The sequence below is a fragment of the Callorhinus ursinus genome, unplaced genomic scaffold (genome assembly GCF_003265705.2).
Source record: "Callorhinus ursinus isolate GAN/ISIS: 27379988/994484 unplaced genomic scaffold, GSC_fseal_2.0 scaffold32, whole genome shotgun sequence".
Taxonomy (NCBI): domain Eukaryota; kingdom Metazoa; phylum Chordata; class Mammalia; order Carnivora; family Otariidae; genus Callorhinus; species Callorhinus ursinus.
Window position 1 is genome coordinate 6,740,582 of NW_027397094.1, and position 20,265 is coordinate 6,760,846.

Below are 20,265 nucleotides of genomic sequence, written 5' to 3' on the forward strand. Positions count from 1 at the left end.
AGGAAACTAAGGCACAGAGAACTTGAGTTACTTCCTAAGGTCACTCAGTTAATGACTGGCCTGGCAATGGCAGAGCTTGGCATCTGGATCCAAGGCTTATATACTCTTTATATCCTCTTTATACTACCTCTGGATTTTTCCTAGTGAAAAACATGAAGGCATTGCTTAACTTTATCATTTGTCATCTTGGCCATAACAACAAAATGACTGGAGCTGGTTTAATAAATATACAAAACAGCATAACATTAACAGATGAGGAATGAGAGGAAGGGAAAAAATCAAGCTAAGGGCAAATTTAGTGTATAGGAATGTGCGTCATTGATTATGTATGTAGGTAGACAGGGTCTCTAAAGGTTACTTCATTAGGAAGGATGGTGCCTTTGGGAAGACTTAGTACCTCCTGAGTATACAAAAGATCAGGCATGAGAGGTGATCATTATTAGGCACATATATTAAGCAAAATATAATGACGTGCAACTGGCACAAATGCTTGCTGAATGCACTTCGAAATATCAGGCATTTCAGCCTGTAAAATGTAAGGGTTAGGAAAGTCCATAAAGAAAAGGTAGATGTTCACCAAATATTAATTTGAGCAAAGTTGTGTGAAAATATCACCGAACCGTGGATATTCTACAAAGTGGCATCTCGAAAAAAGAACATCTGTCAATGGAAAGATGGCTTCCTGCTACAGAATGTCTTAAAATTTGCAGCGTCCAAGTTGGAATCTATTCTTGATTTTACACCATTTTGTTCAGTGGTTAACATTTAGAGGTACACCTCTCTGAACCAGAGACATCTCAACAAGGTGAAAGGTAGTTAAGATAGAGATGGGCTTACCAAGAGCAATTTAGTAGTGTCTCTGAAGGAAAAGCTCCATTACAAAAACAGATGACTTCTTTAATCTTTAGTCTTTTCCCAACTAGTGTACAAATTGGTGGTCAAGTGGAGAAACCAAGGTATTGTTCAGATTTATGATTTTTTTCCTTGGATCAGACAAAGATTCTGAGCGCTAACCTATGACAACACGTAGCTGCTGACGAGTATGTAATTACACCGGAGCAGAGTTTCAGCTTGGAGTGGCGGTAAATAGAGAGCATGTTTGCTCCATATAGTAGATTAGCTCATACTTAATAATGCAGCCAATCACGGGCTATGATTCATCACAAGTGGTCATGGTTGTGCTGAAAGCCTCTGATGCCAACACGCACAATCCTTCTAAAATGCCGTGTCGCTGGGCTCAGTCAGCTCCGCTAGCCCAGGTCCAGACACCACCAAAGGCTCGGGAATTGGATTTCCTGGAGAACAGAGCCTCTCTCCGGTTCTGGTGCGCCTGGCTGCACGCTATTTTCCAAACTCCAACCAGAGAACACGTTTGGACTTCGGGAGGCAAGCTGGGGCAGGGCCCAGGGATCTACTCTCTGAACAGCCTCAGGCGCTCTGGTGGTTCAGAGAGCACGTTTTCAACACCGCAGGTGAACGGGGCGGGGGCGCACGAGTCAGCCACTGTAAGGTGTCCTGTGTGGCCGGTCTCCGAGACGCGGGCTCTTTCCCGCCCCAGAGCATTCGAAAGAGCAGAGCAGTGGTTGAGTCAGCCCCGGAGACGCCTGCCCCAAGGAAGCTCGCCCCAGCTCCAGCCCTGCCACAGGTCTCCGAAGCTCCCCGGCGTTTCGTGCCGGCGCCCCCCGAGCCGGAGGCGGGGGTCTCCAGGAGCTCCCCTCCCGAGGGCCCGTCCGGTGCCGCGCCGCGCCACGCCGCGCCGCGCAGCGAATCCTGGGGGCCCAGAGCCAGGCCGGAAGCGCCGTCCGGGCCCGCCCCCTGCCCGCCGGAGACGGAAGTCGCGACCCCGGCTGGACGACGCCCTCCGCGGGCTGCGCCGCACCATGCTCCGCGGCCCGCGCCGCATCATGCTCGGCGGCCCCGAGCGCCTCGTCAAGGTCTCCGTGGCACCGGTCGCGGCCCTGGCTGTGGCGCTGCTCTCGTCGCTCTCGCGCTGCTCCCTCCTGGAGCCGGAAGACCGCGCGGTCTCGGCGCTCAGCCCCTACTTCGGCACCAAGACCCGCTACGAGGATGCCAACCCCGGGCTGCTGCCGGACCCCGAGGCGCCGCGGAGGGACCCTGAGCTGCTGGAGGACACCTGCACCCCGGTGCAGCTGGTCGCCCTCATCCGCCACGGCACCCGCTACCCTACGGCCAAGCAGATCCGCAAACTGCGGCAGCTGCACGGCCTGCTGCAGGCCCGCCGGCCCGGCGACGGGCGCGCTGGCCCCGCAGGCGGCCGCGACTTGGGCGCCGCGCTGGCCGACTGGCCGCTGGGATACGCGGACTGGATGGACGGGCAGCTGGTGGAGAAGGGGCGGCAGGACATGCGACAGCTGGCGCTGCGCCTGGCCTCCCTCTTCCCGGCTCTCTTCAGCGTCGAGAACTACGGCCGCCTGCAGCTGGTCACCAGCTCCAAACACCGCTGCGTGGACAGCGGCGCCGCCTTCCTGCAGGGGCTGTGGCAGTACTACCACCCGGGCCTGCCGCCGCCCGACGTCGCAGGTGCCGGCCCGGGGCCGCCGTGGGCGGGGTCCCCTGGCTCGGTCCCCTCTCACTCCTCCGTCCCCCGGGTGGCCATCCCGCGGCGCGTGTTCGGGGCTGGGCGGCCTGTCTCCCTTGTCCGCATGCACATTCATCTGTCGGTCCGTCAGGGATGCAGTGGACCCCTTCCAGGGGCTGGACGCGGTAGCGGGCGTTGGGGGACCCGACAGGAGAGGAGACCTACTTTTACTTTTTTTAAATGACGTATGGGTTCTGGGCCCACATCCTGTTTCAGGAAGCGACTCAAACTTTCTTTACTGCTGTGCTTTTTTCTCTGTTGTGATGTTGTGTATACTGTAGACTTACCCTCCCTGTCGCTGTGGGTCCCGGTCACACTCAGTACTTGCCTAATTTATTCCATTACTTTTGCAGAACTGGAGAGATCATCTAGTGGGGCCCTTGTACTCCACAGGTGAAGAAGCTGAGCCCAAGGATGTGCCTTGTTGATTGTCCTTGGTTAGTCTGAGGACCAGAGTCAGGCCTGGAATCCATGTCCCCCCCCTCAGAAAATGTTTAATAGTCACAGATTCTAAGAATAACAGACACCTAACGCCTGCTATATGGTTTTGTGCCAGGCATGCCTGACATTTATTTCACTAAATCCTTACAAAAGCCCTCTGAGGTTGGTAGTATTTTCCCCCTACCTAACAGATGAGGAAATTGAGCGACAGGAACACTAACTAATCTGCCTAATTTCGTATGGCTAGGTATGGACCCAGGAAATCTGATTTAGAGCTTGGTCTCTCAACCCTTAGACTCTACAGTGTCCGTTCACTCTGTAACTTCGGAGTAAGGGTGGAAATAATATAACATGTTTGTGTCCGAGAGATGAGCAAGTGTTAATATTTTCTTGGCCAGTTTTCAGATCAGAGATGAGGTGAGACATTGTTTAGCTTTAAACCCAAGTGAAAAATAAATTAGAAGTAGACTGGTTTGTCATTTTTCCAGTAGCATCCTCTCTTAACACAGTTCAGCCATCTCCAAGAGGTGGTTCTGTTGATTGTGTGTCATGTTACTGCTATGTGGGTGGTTCTCTTGGCTGACTTGTTTACTCACTTGTTGAATTGTGCTTTTTAGTGATTAAGTGAAAATTCCCCACAAATCTGTTAAATTAAGTGAACATGCAAAGCAGAATATACTTCGCTATGGCCCAGTGTTTATAGTGTATACCAAAAAGGGGCTACTGGCCCTCCTGGGATGAGGTCTTAGAGATTGAACTCTTTGCCTAGCTATTTCATTATCTCTCTCTCTTTTTCTATATATATGTATATATAATTGTAAATGCTTGTTGTGTACACCTGGGCTTTCAAGGGACTCCACTGAATCAGATTTTGTATTAGCAGCAAAAGGACAATACCTTTGTTTCTGTTTACAGAGTAGCGGTAATGAGTTAATAGCAAGGACAAAGAATCCGGATCCACTTGGGAAATTGTATTTTGAGGCCACAGTGAGAGGACAAAGGTCACCTATTTTCCGAGTCAAGCTGTTTTACTATAATCCAGTTGGCAGTGACATTGGGCACAATTACACATTTCAGGAGGTCCTGAAACGGACACGCACACATACATATAAATACGTTTTTTCACACCCACATCCAAAGCAAAACACTATGACCGATTTGATTTTCTCATTTTGTATACAGCAGTAGTATTTTTGGTGTGCTTTTTGTGGTAAATTATTGGGGAAATGATTGAAATCGATGTGTTTTGAATGACTGAAAAAACTTAAAAGGCACCCCAGTAGTTGAGGCATGATTGCAGATGCTTTTATAATACATATTTGCTGCCAAATTGGGAAAATAATGGAACTTAGTGATTCTAAATGGAAAGCATCTGGGAGCTTTAGTTATAAAATAAACCAAAAGCAGAAGCACCAAGCACCATGAAATACAGAAGACCTGAAATGTTGATGTTTTGTGCTGTTGTCAGTAGTTTTTGTCCAAAGCAGTCTTTTGTAAAGTAACATAGCGTTGGGAAAGTTAATAGAGAAAATAAAATACACTATGTCGGCTTTGGCTTAGAGGAGAAAAACAGATTTGATCTGCTGAATCAGTCTCTCAACATTGTAGTTAGGAACTTTGCTAGTTTTCAGTTTGCTTTCTCAAGTTTTCTGTGCCCGACAGAAACGGTACTTAACACATTTCTGCACTTCTTAGGATTTTCATGTCTAATTATTTTTGTTTTCTTTCAGAAAACACTTATTTCAGCCACCTTTTTTTTTCACTGTGTAGTAATGCCATAACATCTCATCTCTGATTCTGTGTTTCTTTAGTCTTTTCTAGCATATACTCTCATGAGTTACCGTCATTACAAATGGGGAGTAGTTTTGCCCTGTCTTTCTTGATTAGTTTGTGCTTATTTCAGACATGCCAATAAATAAGCAGGTTTTTAGTGTTCTTTTTCACACTTGAAACAAAATTTTCAGTAATCTGAGATTATCATTCATGTTGGTGGTGTGTATATAAATATGTATAAACAATTTTTTTTTCTGTTTCAGACATGGAGTGTGGACCTCCAAGAATTAATGATAAACTAATGAGGTTCTTTGATCATTGTGAGAAGTTTTTAACTGAAGTGGAAAAGAATGCTACGGCTCTTTACCATGTAGAAGCCTTCAAAACTGGACCAGAAATGCAGAACATTTTAAAAAAGGTTGCAGCTACTTTGCAAGTGCCAGTCAGCAATTTAAATGCGGGTAATGTGCCCATTATCTTTCATTCGAACTCTGAAATAATTTAAATGATTATCAACTCTGAAAATGAGAAGATATGGAAGCATAAAGTAATTCCTTTTAAAGGCCCACAATTGATTTTACATTAAGAAAATAATACGTTCTAGGTCAAGAAAATTGTATATCTCATGCTTACTGTTTTTTTTTTAAAGATCTTTAAAATTTTTTTATTAGAGAGTACAAACGGGGAGCGGCAGGCAGAGGGAGAAGGAGAAGCAGGCTCCCTGCTGAGCATGGAGCCTGATGTGGGGCTCGATCCCAGGACCCCAGGATCCCGACCCGAAGGCAGACGCTTAACCGTCTGAGCCGCCCAGGCGCCCTCATGCTTAATGTTTTGAGATTCATATACTTCTTTGAGCTTTATGTAAATTAATGTACAGGATTCTTGCTATATCCTGGAATCTTTTTTTTTTTTTTGAGAGCAGTGGTATATAAAGCTTCAACTCTAAGCATTATTTATATAAATTATATTTTTTAATTATTTTCTCATAAAATGATAAAAGTAGAAAATTATATAAAATTCCTTAGCTTTTGAAGCCATTCAGAAGTGTGTATGTGTTAATGTTTTGAGGAGGGGTATTAGAAAGTGAAAAAAGCAAAGTAGTTTGGGTATTTTCTTTGAGGCTTTTAAGCCTAGAGATGCTAAAAAGAATGAGCACTTGTGTCTGTCAAAAGGTATTGCGGTGGACAGGCTGCCTGTTGCACTTTGTCATGCAGCCTGGTACACCAGGTGGTGAAAGGGGCACTATTAATAACTGCTGGGAAAGCAGGTGGGAAGGCAGGGCACATGCTCACCTACCAACAGGAAACGTAGAAAAAATAATGGGATTTTTCTCTGATTTCTAAGAATTCATAATTCATACAGCAAATGTTGACATACATACAAAGATTGTGGGTTTCTTATATTGTGAATAAATTTCCAAAAAGCTAGAAGTAGGAGATGTTGGGAAAATAATAGACTAGAATCACAGAGCTTGAATGCTTTATAAGCCATCAAAAAAGTGAAGATGCCTGGACTAGAATTTAAAATTGAATTTTTTCTCTTTCCCCAAAGTGGCTAAACATTGTGGCCATCTACAGGGCTTTAAAAATTATTTATTTTAGGGACGCCTGGCTAGTTCAGTTGATAGAGCAGGTGACTCTTGATCTCAAGGCCGTGAGTCCACATTGGGTGTGGAGATTACTTAAAAATAAAATCTTTAAAAAAAATTATTTTAGGGGAAGTAATTTAAGCCTGTAGATAATAATAAAGGCTGATATAAAGAATGAATGTCCATATACCCACAACTCAGTTTTATCAAATTTTAACATGCTGCAATTAGTTGCTTTAAATGAATTGTCCCTCGGTGCCTCTCCAGGATTTTATTTCTCCTTTTCTTCCCAGCTGTAGTCATTGTCATGAATTGAACATTTAAATCATCCTATGTCAGTTTTTATATTTGTTTCTATACATAAATGGGATATTGTTTTGCAGGTTTTAAAACTTTTATGATCTCAGTCTGAAATTTGATAATACGCACGTGTGCAAGCAGGGGGAAGGGCAGAGGGAGAAGCAGAGCAGGGAGCCTGACGCACGGGACTAGATCCCAGGCTCATGACCGTGAACAGACACTTAGCCCACTGAGCCACCCAGGGGCTCCTCAACTTTTTATTTTTTATTTAATGTGTGTGATTTTAGTCCTACATTTTAAACTTTATGTACCAAATTCCTTTATATAACTATACCAGTATCTAGCTATTACTTGGTTAGTGGGGGGTTAGATTGTTGAAGATTTTTTTTTTTTAAGATTTTATTTATTTATTTGACAGAGAGACACAATGAGAGTGGGAACACAAGCAGGGGGAGTGGGAGAGGGAGAAGCAGGCTTCCCACGGAGCAGGGAGCCGGTTGCGGGGCTTGATCCCAGGACCCCAGGATCATGACCTGAGCCGAAGGCAGACGCTTAACGACTGAGCCACCCAGGTGCCCCTGTTGAAGATTTTTTAAAAAACGATTTTTAGTCTCGGATTATTTGTGTTTTACTGATGGGGTAACTGAGAGCAACTTCTTTTGGGGGGCAATATAAGTATGGTGGTGAAAATCATGGGTTCTGGAATTGGACTGTTTGTATTTGAATCTTGACTCTGTTATACTGTTGATTACCTCTGTGGTCTTTACAAGTTAATTAATAGTTCTAGGCCATAGTCTTTCTCTATAAAATGGGTATAGGAATTGTACCTTTCTTTTAGGATTATTGCAAGGATTATATGAAATTAATTCATGCAGAGCATTAGTACAATGCCTGGCAGAGTAAAAGCTCAAAACTACTGTAGCTATTTAAATCCTTTTGTTTTTAACATAGAGGGATGAAGATGTATGTATTACTGTAACTCATTTTTACTTAGCAGTATATCTGTCTCATGTAAATCTGTCTCATTTTATTGAATTCCATGTGATTTCATAGGATATCTGATTCAGGTTCTAGGTCAGTGATAGTTAAAAACTTACTTAACCCATCAGATTTTACTGGTGGAGGGGACTGGAGCTAATACACTGCAAATTTTTTTTGTAGGAGATCATTTTCCTATTGAGGTTTTTCTTAGTTTTTCACCCTTTCAAATGATGCTGCGGTGAACATTTTTATAATCTGGTTTTTGCCCTTGAGAATTTATAAGGTGAATAACTGTCGGTGGAACTGTTGGGTTAAGGACAATGAATATTTTACACCTTGACATATACTTCCAAATTGTTCTCTGAAAGTGTAGAAATTTATATCAACAATATATGAGAATGCTCATTTTTCCCTGTCTTATCCAGCAGTGGCTATTATTAGTCATTTTGATTTTTTGCCAATTTGATTAATGAAAAATAGTATCCAGCTTTAATTTGCATTTCTTGAATCACTTGTGAAGATGAGCATGTCTTCCTGTGTCTGCTAGCTACTTGCATTCCTTCTGGGGTTTGCCTCTTCCTTATCTTGTCCATTTCTGTCAGATTATTTTTGTTTTTCTTGCTCTTTATGTGTTATAGATATATTAATTACATATCCTTTAACTTTGCTTGACAAAGGATAAATCCTTTGCTTATTGTATATTGCTGACATTTTCTCTTGATTAGTTGCTCACTTTTTAGGTTTAGATGTCTCTGGTACCCATTATGTCTTTCATATAGCCGCGTCTGTATTCATCCTGGCATTTCAGTGTTGTCTTTTGCCTAGGAATCCTCTCTCTCTCCAAGATTATTCTATTTTCTAGTGTCTTCCTTTATCTTGTTTTTTTAATGTTCATTTTTTTTTTTAAGATTTTATTTATTTATTTGACAGAGACAGTGGGAGAGGGAACACAAGCAGGGGGAGTGGGAGCGGGAGAAGCAGGCTTCCCGCGGAGCAGGGAGCCCGATGCGGGGCTCGATCCCAGGACCCCGGGACCATGACCTGAGCCGAAGGCAGACACTTAACGACTGAGCCACCCAGGCGCCCAGTTTTTTAATGTTTAAATCTCTGATCTATCTGAAATATTTTTGAGGTTCCAAAAGACTGGCCAAGAAGTCAGCATGGTTGTAACAGCCGGGTCAGGGCTGTAACGCCTCATGAGAGTTCCACCTGTTTTGCGGGCGGGAAGATTGAGACCCGAGAGGCTGGAGCCCCCTGCTCCGGATGGTTAGTGGCACAGTTGGGTCTCAAAGCCTGTCGTCCTCTGGAGTGTTTCTTGGTGAAACTTATCTGTCAGCTGCCTTCCAGTTAAAGAATAGACCACTAGGATTGACTTTCATTGTTTCAGAACTAGAACTTTGAGTGTGAATGAGCCAGGTTCTTTTCATCAAACATCCATGGTACTTAGAAGTCACTATATTATGTTAGGTATTAGGATTATCAACCCTTTCATTTATCCAAGCAAAGTTTTTATTATTTTATTTTATTTTTTTTTTTTTTAAAAATTTTATTTTTTTCCAGAGAGATACACGGCGAGAGGGAACACAAGCAGGGGGAGTGGGAGAGGGAGAAGCAGGCTTCCTGTGGAGCAGGGAGCCTGATGCGGGGCTGAGCCCGATGTGGGGCTCGATCCCAGGACCCTGGGATCATGACCTGAGCTGAAGGCAGACGCTTAACCATCTGAGCCACCCAGGTGCCCCTCAGGCAAAGTTTTTAAATGGCTTTTATGTGTGTTCTCAATTAAATATTCTTTTTATACTATATACGGCCTTAGGGAAGTTCTTTAAACTCCAGCCTGGTTCCTTGGGAATGAGGAAAGACACTGAAGGTAAAAAGCCCTGCAGTGGCTTCCTTTTTCTCTGTAGCATTGAGTAGCAGCCACATGCCTGTGACCGAATAGCACAGCCAGCTCTCCTAGCCAGGGACTTGGTGCCCTACCCTTCTCTTCAAAACCCAGGGGTATGTAAAGGTAATACAATCAGCTCATTTGCAATGTAAAAATCCCAGGTAACTTAATCTGAAATCTGCTGCCTGCCTGAGCAACTCAGTCTGAACAAACGGATGCTGTAAGCACGCTCTGTCTCTGCAGTCTGTGATTTTTCCCTCTTTGTTTCTCTCCTTCTTGACCCTTGGTTCCCCTCCCTCCTGACCCCCGGTTTACTCTGCCGCCCTCCACCTTCTGCAGTCTTCGCTCCGTTTTGTACCCTTCTCTCTGTAATCCTGCCCAATAGTTAGAACATGAAGTGTCGTGTCCTTAAGAGAACTGTTCAGTAAATGTACTTTGTTATTCCTCATTTTCAGATGGGGACTAAAAGCTTTTAGAACTTTAGCTTCCCTCCTCCAGCCCTCTAAAATGAACAAAATCAAGTTACATTTAGTGAGTTCTTGGGTTAGACTCTGTTGGATTTGGTAGGCAAACATGCTCTTAACAAGCACATTACTTTTAAAACCAGAAAAAATTGTAACTTTTAGTTACCAGTTAAATGTCTTCATTTCATTGGACTGAAATTTCTACCTCCTCATGGTTTCTTCCTGACAGCTCCAGGCCCACCTGTTTGGATTGTACAGAGTGGGTCTTAATTCTCTGATAGGAAAAAGCCGAATCACCTTTTCTCTGTGCTGAACCCACCCAGATCCTTGGACCATACTGCATGTGGCATTCTGTAGCTGTTTAGCCTTTGGAAGATGATGGAGAACAGTGACTCACGAATTTTACTTTTCTTTTTCCCCCCCAGATTTAATTCAGGTAGCTTTTTTTACCTGTTCATTTGACCTGGCAATTAAAGGTGTTAAATCTCCTTGGTGTGATGTTTTTGACATAGATGACGCAAAGGTAAGTATTACTTTTGCGGTTTCTTTGCCTTTTTTTTTTGCATTATTTTTGTTGTTGTTGTTGTTGTTACTTGAAGCGGCTTTTCAAAAAACAAGCAGGCAGGGAACATGAACTGTCTTTGACTAACTTACAATTTTCCTTGCAGAGGGGATGAATTGTTCAGATGGGGTCTACATATAGTTTGGGTTCAGAAAACTTTAGAAAACATTCTTCCATGGTGATTTGATTAAATTAAATTCCCGTTTTACCCATCATAAGATTTTTGTTGCTGGAAAGGATTGTAGAGCTATTAAAATACAAATTCCTTTTAAAGGAAGCCAGATCTCAGAGAGGAGGAATGGTTTTTCAAATACCTAACTTTTCTTTTTTAATAGTTTTCTTCAGGGTAAATTGAGCTCAGTGTTCTACCCGGTGATGGCAGTAAGTTCTCCACAGTATCTGTCTGCCTGCTTCATATTTCCTCTCTTTCCTCTTCATTCAGATTGCTTCTTTTAGACTCTAGAAAGAAGGCCAGACAGGGCTCAGCTGACTTTAAGGGAGGCAGATTCTGGTCATTTCTGGGATGTTGGGAGCCAGAGAGGTAGGGTGGGAGAGTGTTAGTTGTTTTTGTGAGCATTGAGGATAGCAGCATTGGATAGAATTCTGGTGTTTCTATGGATCATTCAGGAATGTGGACTTTTGAAACTTCAGTCATCTCTTGCACACGTATAAAACGTTCAGTATGCCGTGTGAAAATCAATGATTCAAAACTTAACATCAAATTTTGAAAAGAAGCGTACTGTTTACCAGATACCAGCAGACTTTTAAGCCAAGAGCTAATGTACATTTGAGGATAAACAAGTAACATTTGTTACTCAAAGACCAGAGTGACCACAGTCAGATTAAAGGTAGTTCTATGTGTTTCTGGGCTCATGTGGGAATGGGGCTTAGCCCCTGAGTTGGAAGCAGAGGAGAGGACCCTCAGTGGATGACTGCTCTCAGACGCTGAGCACCAGCGGTAATGGGTGCCGTCTCTTCCCCCTCTGCTCCTGTCCTCTCACTGCCCAAAACTCATCTCTTAGAATCTTCCTGACCATAAAATTAATAATTATGCCAGTATAGGTATAAACTGAAACTTACAGTCACCATTTACATGGGTCAAAATACTTCCCTCCTTGTTCTGCCTGCCCAGATTGCTCCAGGGAAAAAAGTTGATAAACAGAAGTAACTTTGAGTACTGTGTAAATGGTTGTTGGGCGTCGGCTAAGGGAAAGTCACCTCTTAGCAGAAGAACAATTTCATTTGCCCAGGTTACTGCCCTTGGTGGGATGCTTGGCATGTGCTCACCGGGCCCTGCTCTCTGCACTGCTCCTGTCGCGTGCACCTCAGTCCCTGTGGTGTCTTACAAGTACCGGCGGCTTCTGGTTTAAATGCAAGCTGCTTTCCCCGTGCTGAGGATGCGCACCTCACATCCTAGCCAGCCTCCACCTCTTCGTCCTTGGGACACCTGCTGCTTTCCCTCCCTGTTCCTTATTTGAATCCTTCTCCTTTGAAACATTTTACTCTTGCTTTTTGTGCATCTGTCTCTTCTGGGAGGTAGTTTGACATACTCCGAAAACCCTGGAAGTCATGATCTGGGTTCAAGTTGCACTTGGGCTTCCTGTACCTTGATTCCCACATCTGTTAGAAGATGGAACTATTGGGTTACTCAGGTACACCCCCTATAATTCTAAGATTCTATACTACTTGACTTTTTCTCTCCCCTGCCCTTTTTGGGGATTATCCTTTTGTCTCTTTATTATTGCTTATGAAGAGTTTCTCTCCTTTTTTTTTTTTCCTGCAACTTACTTTGAAAAATTTCAAACTGACAGAAATTGAAAGAATGATACAATAAACACATTCTTCACCTATATTCACCAGTTGTTAACGTTTCTTTGCCACATTTGTTTTTCACATTCATTTTCAAGGAGTTTCTCATTGCTGCCATAATGAATTACCACAGATTTGGTGGTCTAAAACAGTAACAATTTATTATCTTACAGTTCTGGAAGTCAGATATTCACAATGAATCTTACCACGCTAAAAGCAAGATGCGAATAGTGTGTTCTTTGTGGAGCTCAAGAGGAAAGTCTGTTCCTTGCCTTTTCCAGTCTCTAGAATCACTTTTTTTTTTTTTTTAAATCACTCTGACCTCTGCTTCTATGGTTATATGCCCTACTCTTGACTGTCCTTCCTAACTACTTACAAGGATTTTTGTGATTACCTTGGCACATGTAGGTAGCCCAGAATAATTTTCTCATTTTAAGATCCTTAATCACACCTGCAAATTCCCTTTTATCACGTAAGAGAGCAGAGTCATAGGTTCTAGGGATTAGGAGGTAGGCATCTTTGGGGGCATTTATTCTGTCTACCACGTATATATAATCTTTTTTCTTTGCAGACATCAAAAGCACTTCACCCTTAAATACTTGGGTATGTATCTAAAAAAAAAGAACATTCTGCTACATAGACAAAATATAATTTTTTGACACATATATGTAATAGTGCAATATTAGCTAGTATATAGCCAATATTGAAGTTTTCACATTTGTCTTAATAAGGTTCTGTATTTAGAGCTTTTTTTTTTTCTTTAAATACAGGGTCTAATGAAGGATCACTCATTGCGTTTACTTGTCATGACTTTTCAGTTTCCTTTAATCTAGAGAAGTACTCCAGCCTTTTGTCTTTCATGCATTGGCATTTTTACAGGCACCTAAGCCTTTTTTTTTTTTTGGCAGAATGCCTTTGTGTCTGATTTTGAACTTTTGATTAGATTAAGGTTTAAGCATTTTTGACAAGAATACTGTGTAAGTGATGTGTCCTCAGTGCATGTCTTTTTGTCACATTATTGATGATGACATGTTTGATCATTTGATTAAAGTGATGCCTGGCAGACTTCTCCATTGCGGAGGTACTTTTTTACCTTTGTAAATAAAGAACTTCTTTATTTAACTGACTGTGATCTGAAAATTTGAAATACATGTTTATTAAATTAATTGATTAAAACCTTCCTTTTTATATATTAAAAAGCAAGTAAGTTTCATTTAAAAATACACAGTTCTCTTTTGATTTATGTTTCCTATGATTATTTTCTTTTTCAGTGATTTGATAGAAAATAATTTATCTCTGCTTAGAACTTTTCACTGTGAAATAGGTTTATATACTGAAGTATTTACAGATGAAATAAAGTGATGTCTGAGATTTGCTTCAGAATAACCCAGTGGTGGGGCGCCTGAGTGGCTCAGCATCTTCCTTAATGCTCAGCCAGCTGAGCCACACATGGGCCCCTCAGATAAATAAATAGAATCTTAAAAAAAAAAAGAAAGAAAGACTAATCCAGTGGTGCTAGTGGGAGATAAATAGAACAGGATTGGGCAAATGTTGATTTTATTGAAGTGGGATGATGGGTACACTGGGGTTCATTATATTACTGTTCACTGTTTTTCACATGTTTGAAATTGTTTGTTAAAATATTTTTAAAAATTAAAAGTGAACAGACATTTATGAAATTCTGAGAATTACAGAGATCATTAGATATCCAGAACCTTGTCAAATGCTGGACCATGTGTGCCTTCATTAAGCAGGTCTTGTTCGGGTGCCTGCTCTGTGCTAGGCACATGGTTGGAATGGAAGATTCTAACATAACAGGCATTGTCCCTCTTTAAGGAGTGAAAGACACAAACCATTGTAAGGCAATGGGATGGCTATAATAGAGGTATACATAAGGCACAGGGGTACATAAAGGAGAAAGTTGCTGTAATGGCAGTCATTCTTTGTAAAAGAAATGACACATGAGCTAGGTACTTTTATGTGGCATGGCTTTTTGCAACTTTGTGTATATCTTATACTGTAATGAGGGTACCTTGATTTTCTGTCTCTTCTGGAGTCGGTTTGGGTATTTTAATATTTTCTCATAAAAATCATTCCGGTTTGGGGCTCCTGGATGGCTCAGTGGGAAGTCTGACACTTGATTTTGGCTCAGGTCATGATCTCAGGGTTGTGAGATCAAGCACTGCCGTGGGACTCTGAACTGGTGTGGAGCCTGCTTAAGATTTTCTCTCCCCTCCCTTCCCCCCCAAGTTGCATGTGCACTTGCTCTCTCTCTCTCTCTCTCTCTCTCAAAAAAAAAATCCTCCAGGTTTTCAGATTTATTTGTAGAGTTTGGCAAATTTATCTCACAGTGTTTTTAAGGTTTATTTATTAATTTTGGAGAAAGCACGTGCACGAGCTGGGGGGAGAGGGAGAGGAGAATCTCAGGGCTCGATCCCAGGACCCTGAGATCGTGACCTGAGCCAAAATCAAGAGTTGGACACTTAACCGACTGAGCCACCCTTGCGCCCTTCTCTTGCAGTTTTTTAAACAAAATATATTTCCCCTCTGTATCTGAGATTATTTCCATACTATTATTACTTGTGTATTTATTTGTTTTTTCATGGTTTTCTTCATTATACTAATTTAGTGTTTACTGTTTTTTTTTTTTTTACAAGTAATGGTTTACCTTAAATCGCCCACCTCTTTCTTTTTGTATCTAGTTTTTATTCAACATTGTTTTTATTCTAAGATTTTATTTACTCATTTGAGAGCAGAGAGAGAGCACAAGCTGTGGGGGAGGGGAAGAGGGAGTAGCAGACTCCCCGCTGAGCAGGGAGCCCAGTGTGGGCTGGATCCCAGGACCCTGAGATCATGACCTGAGCGGAAGGCAGGCCCTTAACCAACTGAGACACCCAGACGCCCCTGTTCAACATTGTTCTTAATATTTACCTATGATGCTGCTATATAGTTCACTTATTTTCATTGCTATATGGTATTCCATTATATGAATTATCACGGGTTTTTTTTTCCCCCCAATCCATTTTCTTGTTGGTAGACATTTGGGCTGTTTTCGGTTTGGGGCTATTAAGAACATTATCATGTAGGTCTGTGGGGTATATACAGACATACGTCTGAAGGTCTAGGTCTGTGGTAGAATTGCTGGATCACAATTCTGGTTCTATAATTATGTAGAAGTTCGAATTTACTAGATAGTAATGTCAAACTATTTGTGATGTTGCCCCAGCTTATGTTTCTGTCTTCTTTTCATAACCTTTTTTTTTTTTTTTTCCTGCTTTTGACTTTTATTTTCTTAAGTCTTTGGAATTCATGGTAGTATGGTTCATTTGTTACTCAGGAGTTTTCATCTGGCTGGCTGTTTTAGGGTTATAGCAGTTCTGTTTTTCTTTTGCGTGTTTGTATAGATGCTGTGCTGGTCCCCTAAATTTTTAGTTATTACTCATCTTTGCAGCAAGTTCAGCTTTTGTTCCTCCCTAGCTGGCCAGTGGGGATGAGTGGCTATTCAGAAATGAGCAGTGTTCCTTCCGGTTTAGAGTTGCTCTCCTCTGGATCCTTTGTAGATGCTTCCTGCCATCATTGAATACCAGTCTCTCTCCTGGTAGTGGTATTAGGGACTGTTCCGGGAGGCTCCCCGCAGGCTTCATTCTGTTGGCCTCAAGGTTTCAAGCTAAGAGTTGTTGCTTGTGCTCCATCAAGTGTTCCCTGTGCTTTGAGGTTTTGTGAGATGTTTTGTTTGATTCCCACTGCGCTTGGCAGCCCTCCCTTGTTTATGGTTATGGTCAGGGGGATAAAGGTCTCCTAATCTCTTTGACGAAGGCATTTACATTTCTCTTTTTCATTCATTTTTTTTAGGGTGATTTTGAGAGGACAGAGATGATCTAGCCTGATTCCATTATATTAAAACCTGAAGTTTTGTTTTTATTTTCTAATGAAGAACACTTGTAATGCTTTGTCATAAAAGGTGATGTTTGGCGTAGTCTCAGCTGTAGGTATTGATGTAGTTTTTGAATGTCGGTGTGTTGGTTGGTGTGTTGGTGTGTGAGGTCTGGAACCGATGGCCAAGAAAATTCTTGGGACATCTTTGGTGCAAAAAGGTGGTTCTATTAAAGCTTGCGGACAGGACCCAGGGCAGAAAGAGCTGCTGCCCCAGGATTGTGAGGAGCAACTGATTCTGTACTTTGGGGTTGGGAAGTAAAGATCAGGGAAGTTTCAGAAGGATTTTCATATGTTAAGACTCACAGGATACTGGAGGCCCTGCTCTTGTCAAACCGAGTTTTTTGTTCCCTCTAGCAAGGCATTAACATGAATACCGTTGGGAGCTTCCCGGAGGAATGTTATACCCTGCCTGCCTCAAGTATTTGTCAATGGGCTGCAGGTTATAAGGACATTTTATTTTAACTATTTCCTTCTGCCTTTCTTTCCCACATCAGTTATCATTACCAATTAAGGAAATTTATTTCTTGCTTACTGAAACCTTCTATTTGTTTACTGTTTTAAAAATCAGGAATGTGTGCTGAATTTTTGTCATCCAGGAAGATGATTGTGGTTTTTATCTTCTTTAATCTTCTAACATAGTAAATTACATTAGTACATTTTCTAGGATTGAATCCTTCTTGCATTCCTTCTTTCTTAAGATAAATTCCCTTACAGACTGCTTTTTCTCCTAGTTAGAGCTCACATTTCTTTTTTCTTCATGTATTTCTAGCAATTTTTTTTTTGTTAACTACTGGACATTGTAGAGTATTATGTTGTTGAATGCCTAAATTTTGTCGCCTTTACAGAGTTTTAAATTGTTTTATTTTGCAGTTAGGTTACTTGTGGGTCAGCTTGATCCTTTTGAGGTTTATTTCTGAGTTTCATACTCTACATTTGACCTGCTAAACTCAGGAACAAACCTTTATTTGTAAATACGCCTTTACTGTTAAAGTGCGACCCTTCTGCTCTGTATTGGGCGTCTGGGTGTCCCCTGAAATTCTCCTACTTAGGCTGCTTGGAACTTGAGTATCTCCCAGCCTTGTGATAGCTCTGGAATTCAGCTTATAACTCCCACAGCATTGAACAGCAGAATCCAGAGGACCCCCAGATTTCTGGAGTGGTTTTTCTGTGTAGCTTCCTTCTTTCTGATACTCTCCCCTGCTAATTCGGGCCCCTTAACACTCTGCGTTCGGACTGCTCTCCTCAGCAGGACTGCGGGATTTGGCCCGACATCCCTTCCCCCCCTCCCCCCCCCCCCCCCTCCGCTTGCCACAGTTTCAAAATGCCTCCAGGCAGAAACCTGGGCCATTGTAGGGTTTGTTTTGTTTCTCTCCTCTCGGTGATCACGGTTCAGTGCTCATCACTCAATGACTGAAAACATTTATTTTACATATTTTGTCCTGTTTTCTACTTGTGTCCGGAGGGCGTGCCTGGTATCAGTTACTCCATCATGGCAGATGGTACATTCTTTCAGTAGACTGCTGAATTTTTTTTGGTAATGTTTTATTTCACATTCATTACGTCATGTTTATAGGGAGGTTGGTGTATGGCCGTGGCTCTCGTCTGTGAGTGGTACTACTAGCCTGGCCCTATTCCTCTTCCTGGGTGGGGGGTTAGAATGCAAGGGGGGATTTCTGTGTGCACCAGTGAGTAGGAGCCACCGTCGAGAGCACAGGAATTGTAGTGCAGTGGGCTGGAGTTTTCCTCCCTTCTTCGTCTGGGCTTGCTTCCTTCACTTTTGGGGATGGGCTTCCATTATTCTCCTGAAATGAGTTAAGAAGCTTTCTGATGTAGGCAAGAGCGTTAAGGTTCAAAGCCAACGGTCTTTGGTGTGAAAAAGTGGTTGTATTAAAGCCCAGGGACAGGCCCCGGGGTAGAAAGAGCTGCACCGGGGTCCTGAGGAGCGGCCCATTATATACTTTCAAGTTGGGAGGGGGTCAGGGAGAGCGTAAGTCTCTAAGGAATTTTGGAAGCAAGGTTTCCAGGACCTTGAGGGGCTAGCTATTGTTGGGAAAAGGTCATTTTTTACCGTCTAATAAAACCTTAGTCCTGAGACCCTTCAGATGTATATCGGTGGGTCATATGCTTAGGGGGTGATCGCCAACATGTATCTTGGGGGTTTAGAGATAAAGGAAGTTTCCAAAAGAATTTTTATATGTTAGAGTAGACTTACAGGATCCCGGAGGAGGGGGGGGGGGGCTCAGGCTAAGCTTGCCTTTTGCCCTTAGCCAGGTATTAACATCGAGGCGGTTGAGTCCCTAGAGGAAGGTCACTCTGCCTGCTTCAAGGACTTGTTGGTGGGCTATAGATAGTAAGGAAATTTAATAATTTTTCTTCTGCCTTTGTTTCCCACATCACTTTCCATCCTTTCCTGTACCCTGGAATAAATTATTAGGAACTAACTCTTGAAGTTTGGTAGAACTCCTACTTAAAACCAAATATGCTTGGTCTCTTTCAGGTAGACCTTTGTCTCTAGTTATTTTGTATAGTCAGATTTTTCTGTGTCAATTCAGGTAATTTATATTTTCCTAGAAAAACTGCTTATTTCATTTACATTTTCAAATCCTTTAGAGATGAAGTTTCAATAGCGTGCAAATATGATTTTTAAAAAGTCTTCAGGCATGTCTCCTTTTTCATTTCTGTTACTGTTTTTGTTTTATTTCTTGAATGGATTTGGCAGAACTTTAATTCTTTCATTTAAAAAATGTTTACTCCTTTTGCTAACTTCTTGATTTAGTTGCCTTTTTAATGTATGTTTAGTTTTGTTTTTGGTTTATGGCAATGGCTTACCCTTGCTCTTAAACTTATGGCTTGCACTTAGTTTCTCTAGGGGCTTTTTTGGGGAAGAAAACTCATAATTACTGCAGTCTTCTCTTGTACCCATTTTTATTTTTATTTTTATGTAAGCTCTACACCCAGCGTGGGGCTTGAACTCTCACCCCCAAGATCAAGAGTCACATGCTCTACCAACTGAGCCAGCCAGGCACCCCACTTGTACCTCTTTCCATTGCATGTTTCAGCCCCCTAGTTTTGGTGTTTATCTGATCAAGTGATACATGAGTACAAAGTTTAACATTCAAAGAAAGTCTTCCTTAATCACCAATTCCAATTCAAGACTTCTCCACACAGATCAGTCCCTGCTGTCAGTTCAATGTGTACCTTTTAACCGTTAACCCTTTTCTGTGCTGTTTATAGTCTGTATCATTCTTAAAAAACAGTATAATGTGTGTTTGTAGGTATACAATAAATACATAAAGGGTATTATACTGTGTTTATTATTCTTAACCTTCCCTTCTCATTCAGTATGTCTTTGAGAGATCTTTCCACATCAGTACATGTAGATCTACAATATAGAAATTTTAAATAACTGCCCAGTATTCCGTAGTATGTGTATACCATAGTTTAGTCAGCCATCTACCTATTAATGAAATTTCGGTATTTCCAGGAATCTCTTCTTCCTGCTCTGTAAGCAGTGCTGCTGTAAGACATTCTTAGACATTCCGTCTTGTGTGCATCTGTGACTATGACTTCATAAGAAATGGAATTAAATGGGCCATAGAAATGTATGCTTTTATGGATTTTGCCAGTATGCCCTTTAGAACATGTATTCCAATATACATTCCTTTTCTGTATCCTTGGTCTACTTTTATTACTATTTTTGCAAAACTGATACATGAACCAAAGTAACTTGTTTTCTATCTGGTTTCTAGCTTCGTAAAATTCTTAGAAGTTCCTGATCCGTTGTTAGCGTCTTTCTGTGCTATAATGAATATTCTTCTTTTTGTATCTTTTTTTCTGTATATGTTTCTACTATCACTTGAATATAATTTTAGCAGAAAGGGGACGTGAGCACATGTCTTTAGCCCTCTGTCCTGAGCTCTCATGGAT

At 41.9% G+C, this 20,265-nt stretch overlaps 1 protein-coding gene across 3 annotated transcripts in view; it reads left to right on the forward strand.

Annotated features, from left to right (window-relative positions):
* Positions 1-1,834: 1,834 nt before the first annotated feature.
* MINPP1 (multiple inositol-polyphosphate phosphatase 1) overlaps positions 1,835-20,265 on the forward strand; it is a 46,891-nt gene continuing 28,460 nt past the window's right edge. For 2 of the 3 annotated variants that reach the window (XM_025850921.2, XM_073878953.1), the window contains exons 1-3: positions 1,835-2,541; positions 5,077-5,274; positions 10,457-10,554. In XM_025850921.2, coding sequence (XP_025706706.2) covers positions 1,881-2,541; positions 5,077-5,274; positions 10,457-10,554 — 957 coding nt within the window. In that variant the 5' untranslated portion in view covers positions 1,835-1,880. The remainder of the gene's footprint in view (positions 2,542-5,076; positions 5,275-10,456; positions 10,555-20,265) is intronic. The other variant, XM_025850926.2, reaches the window with a different exon arrangement.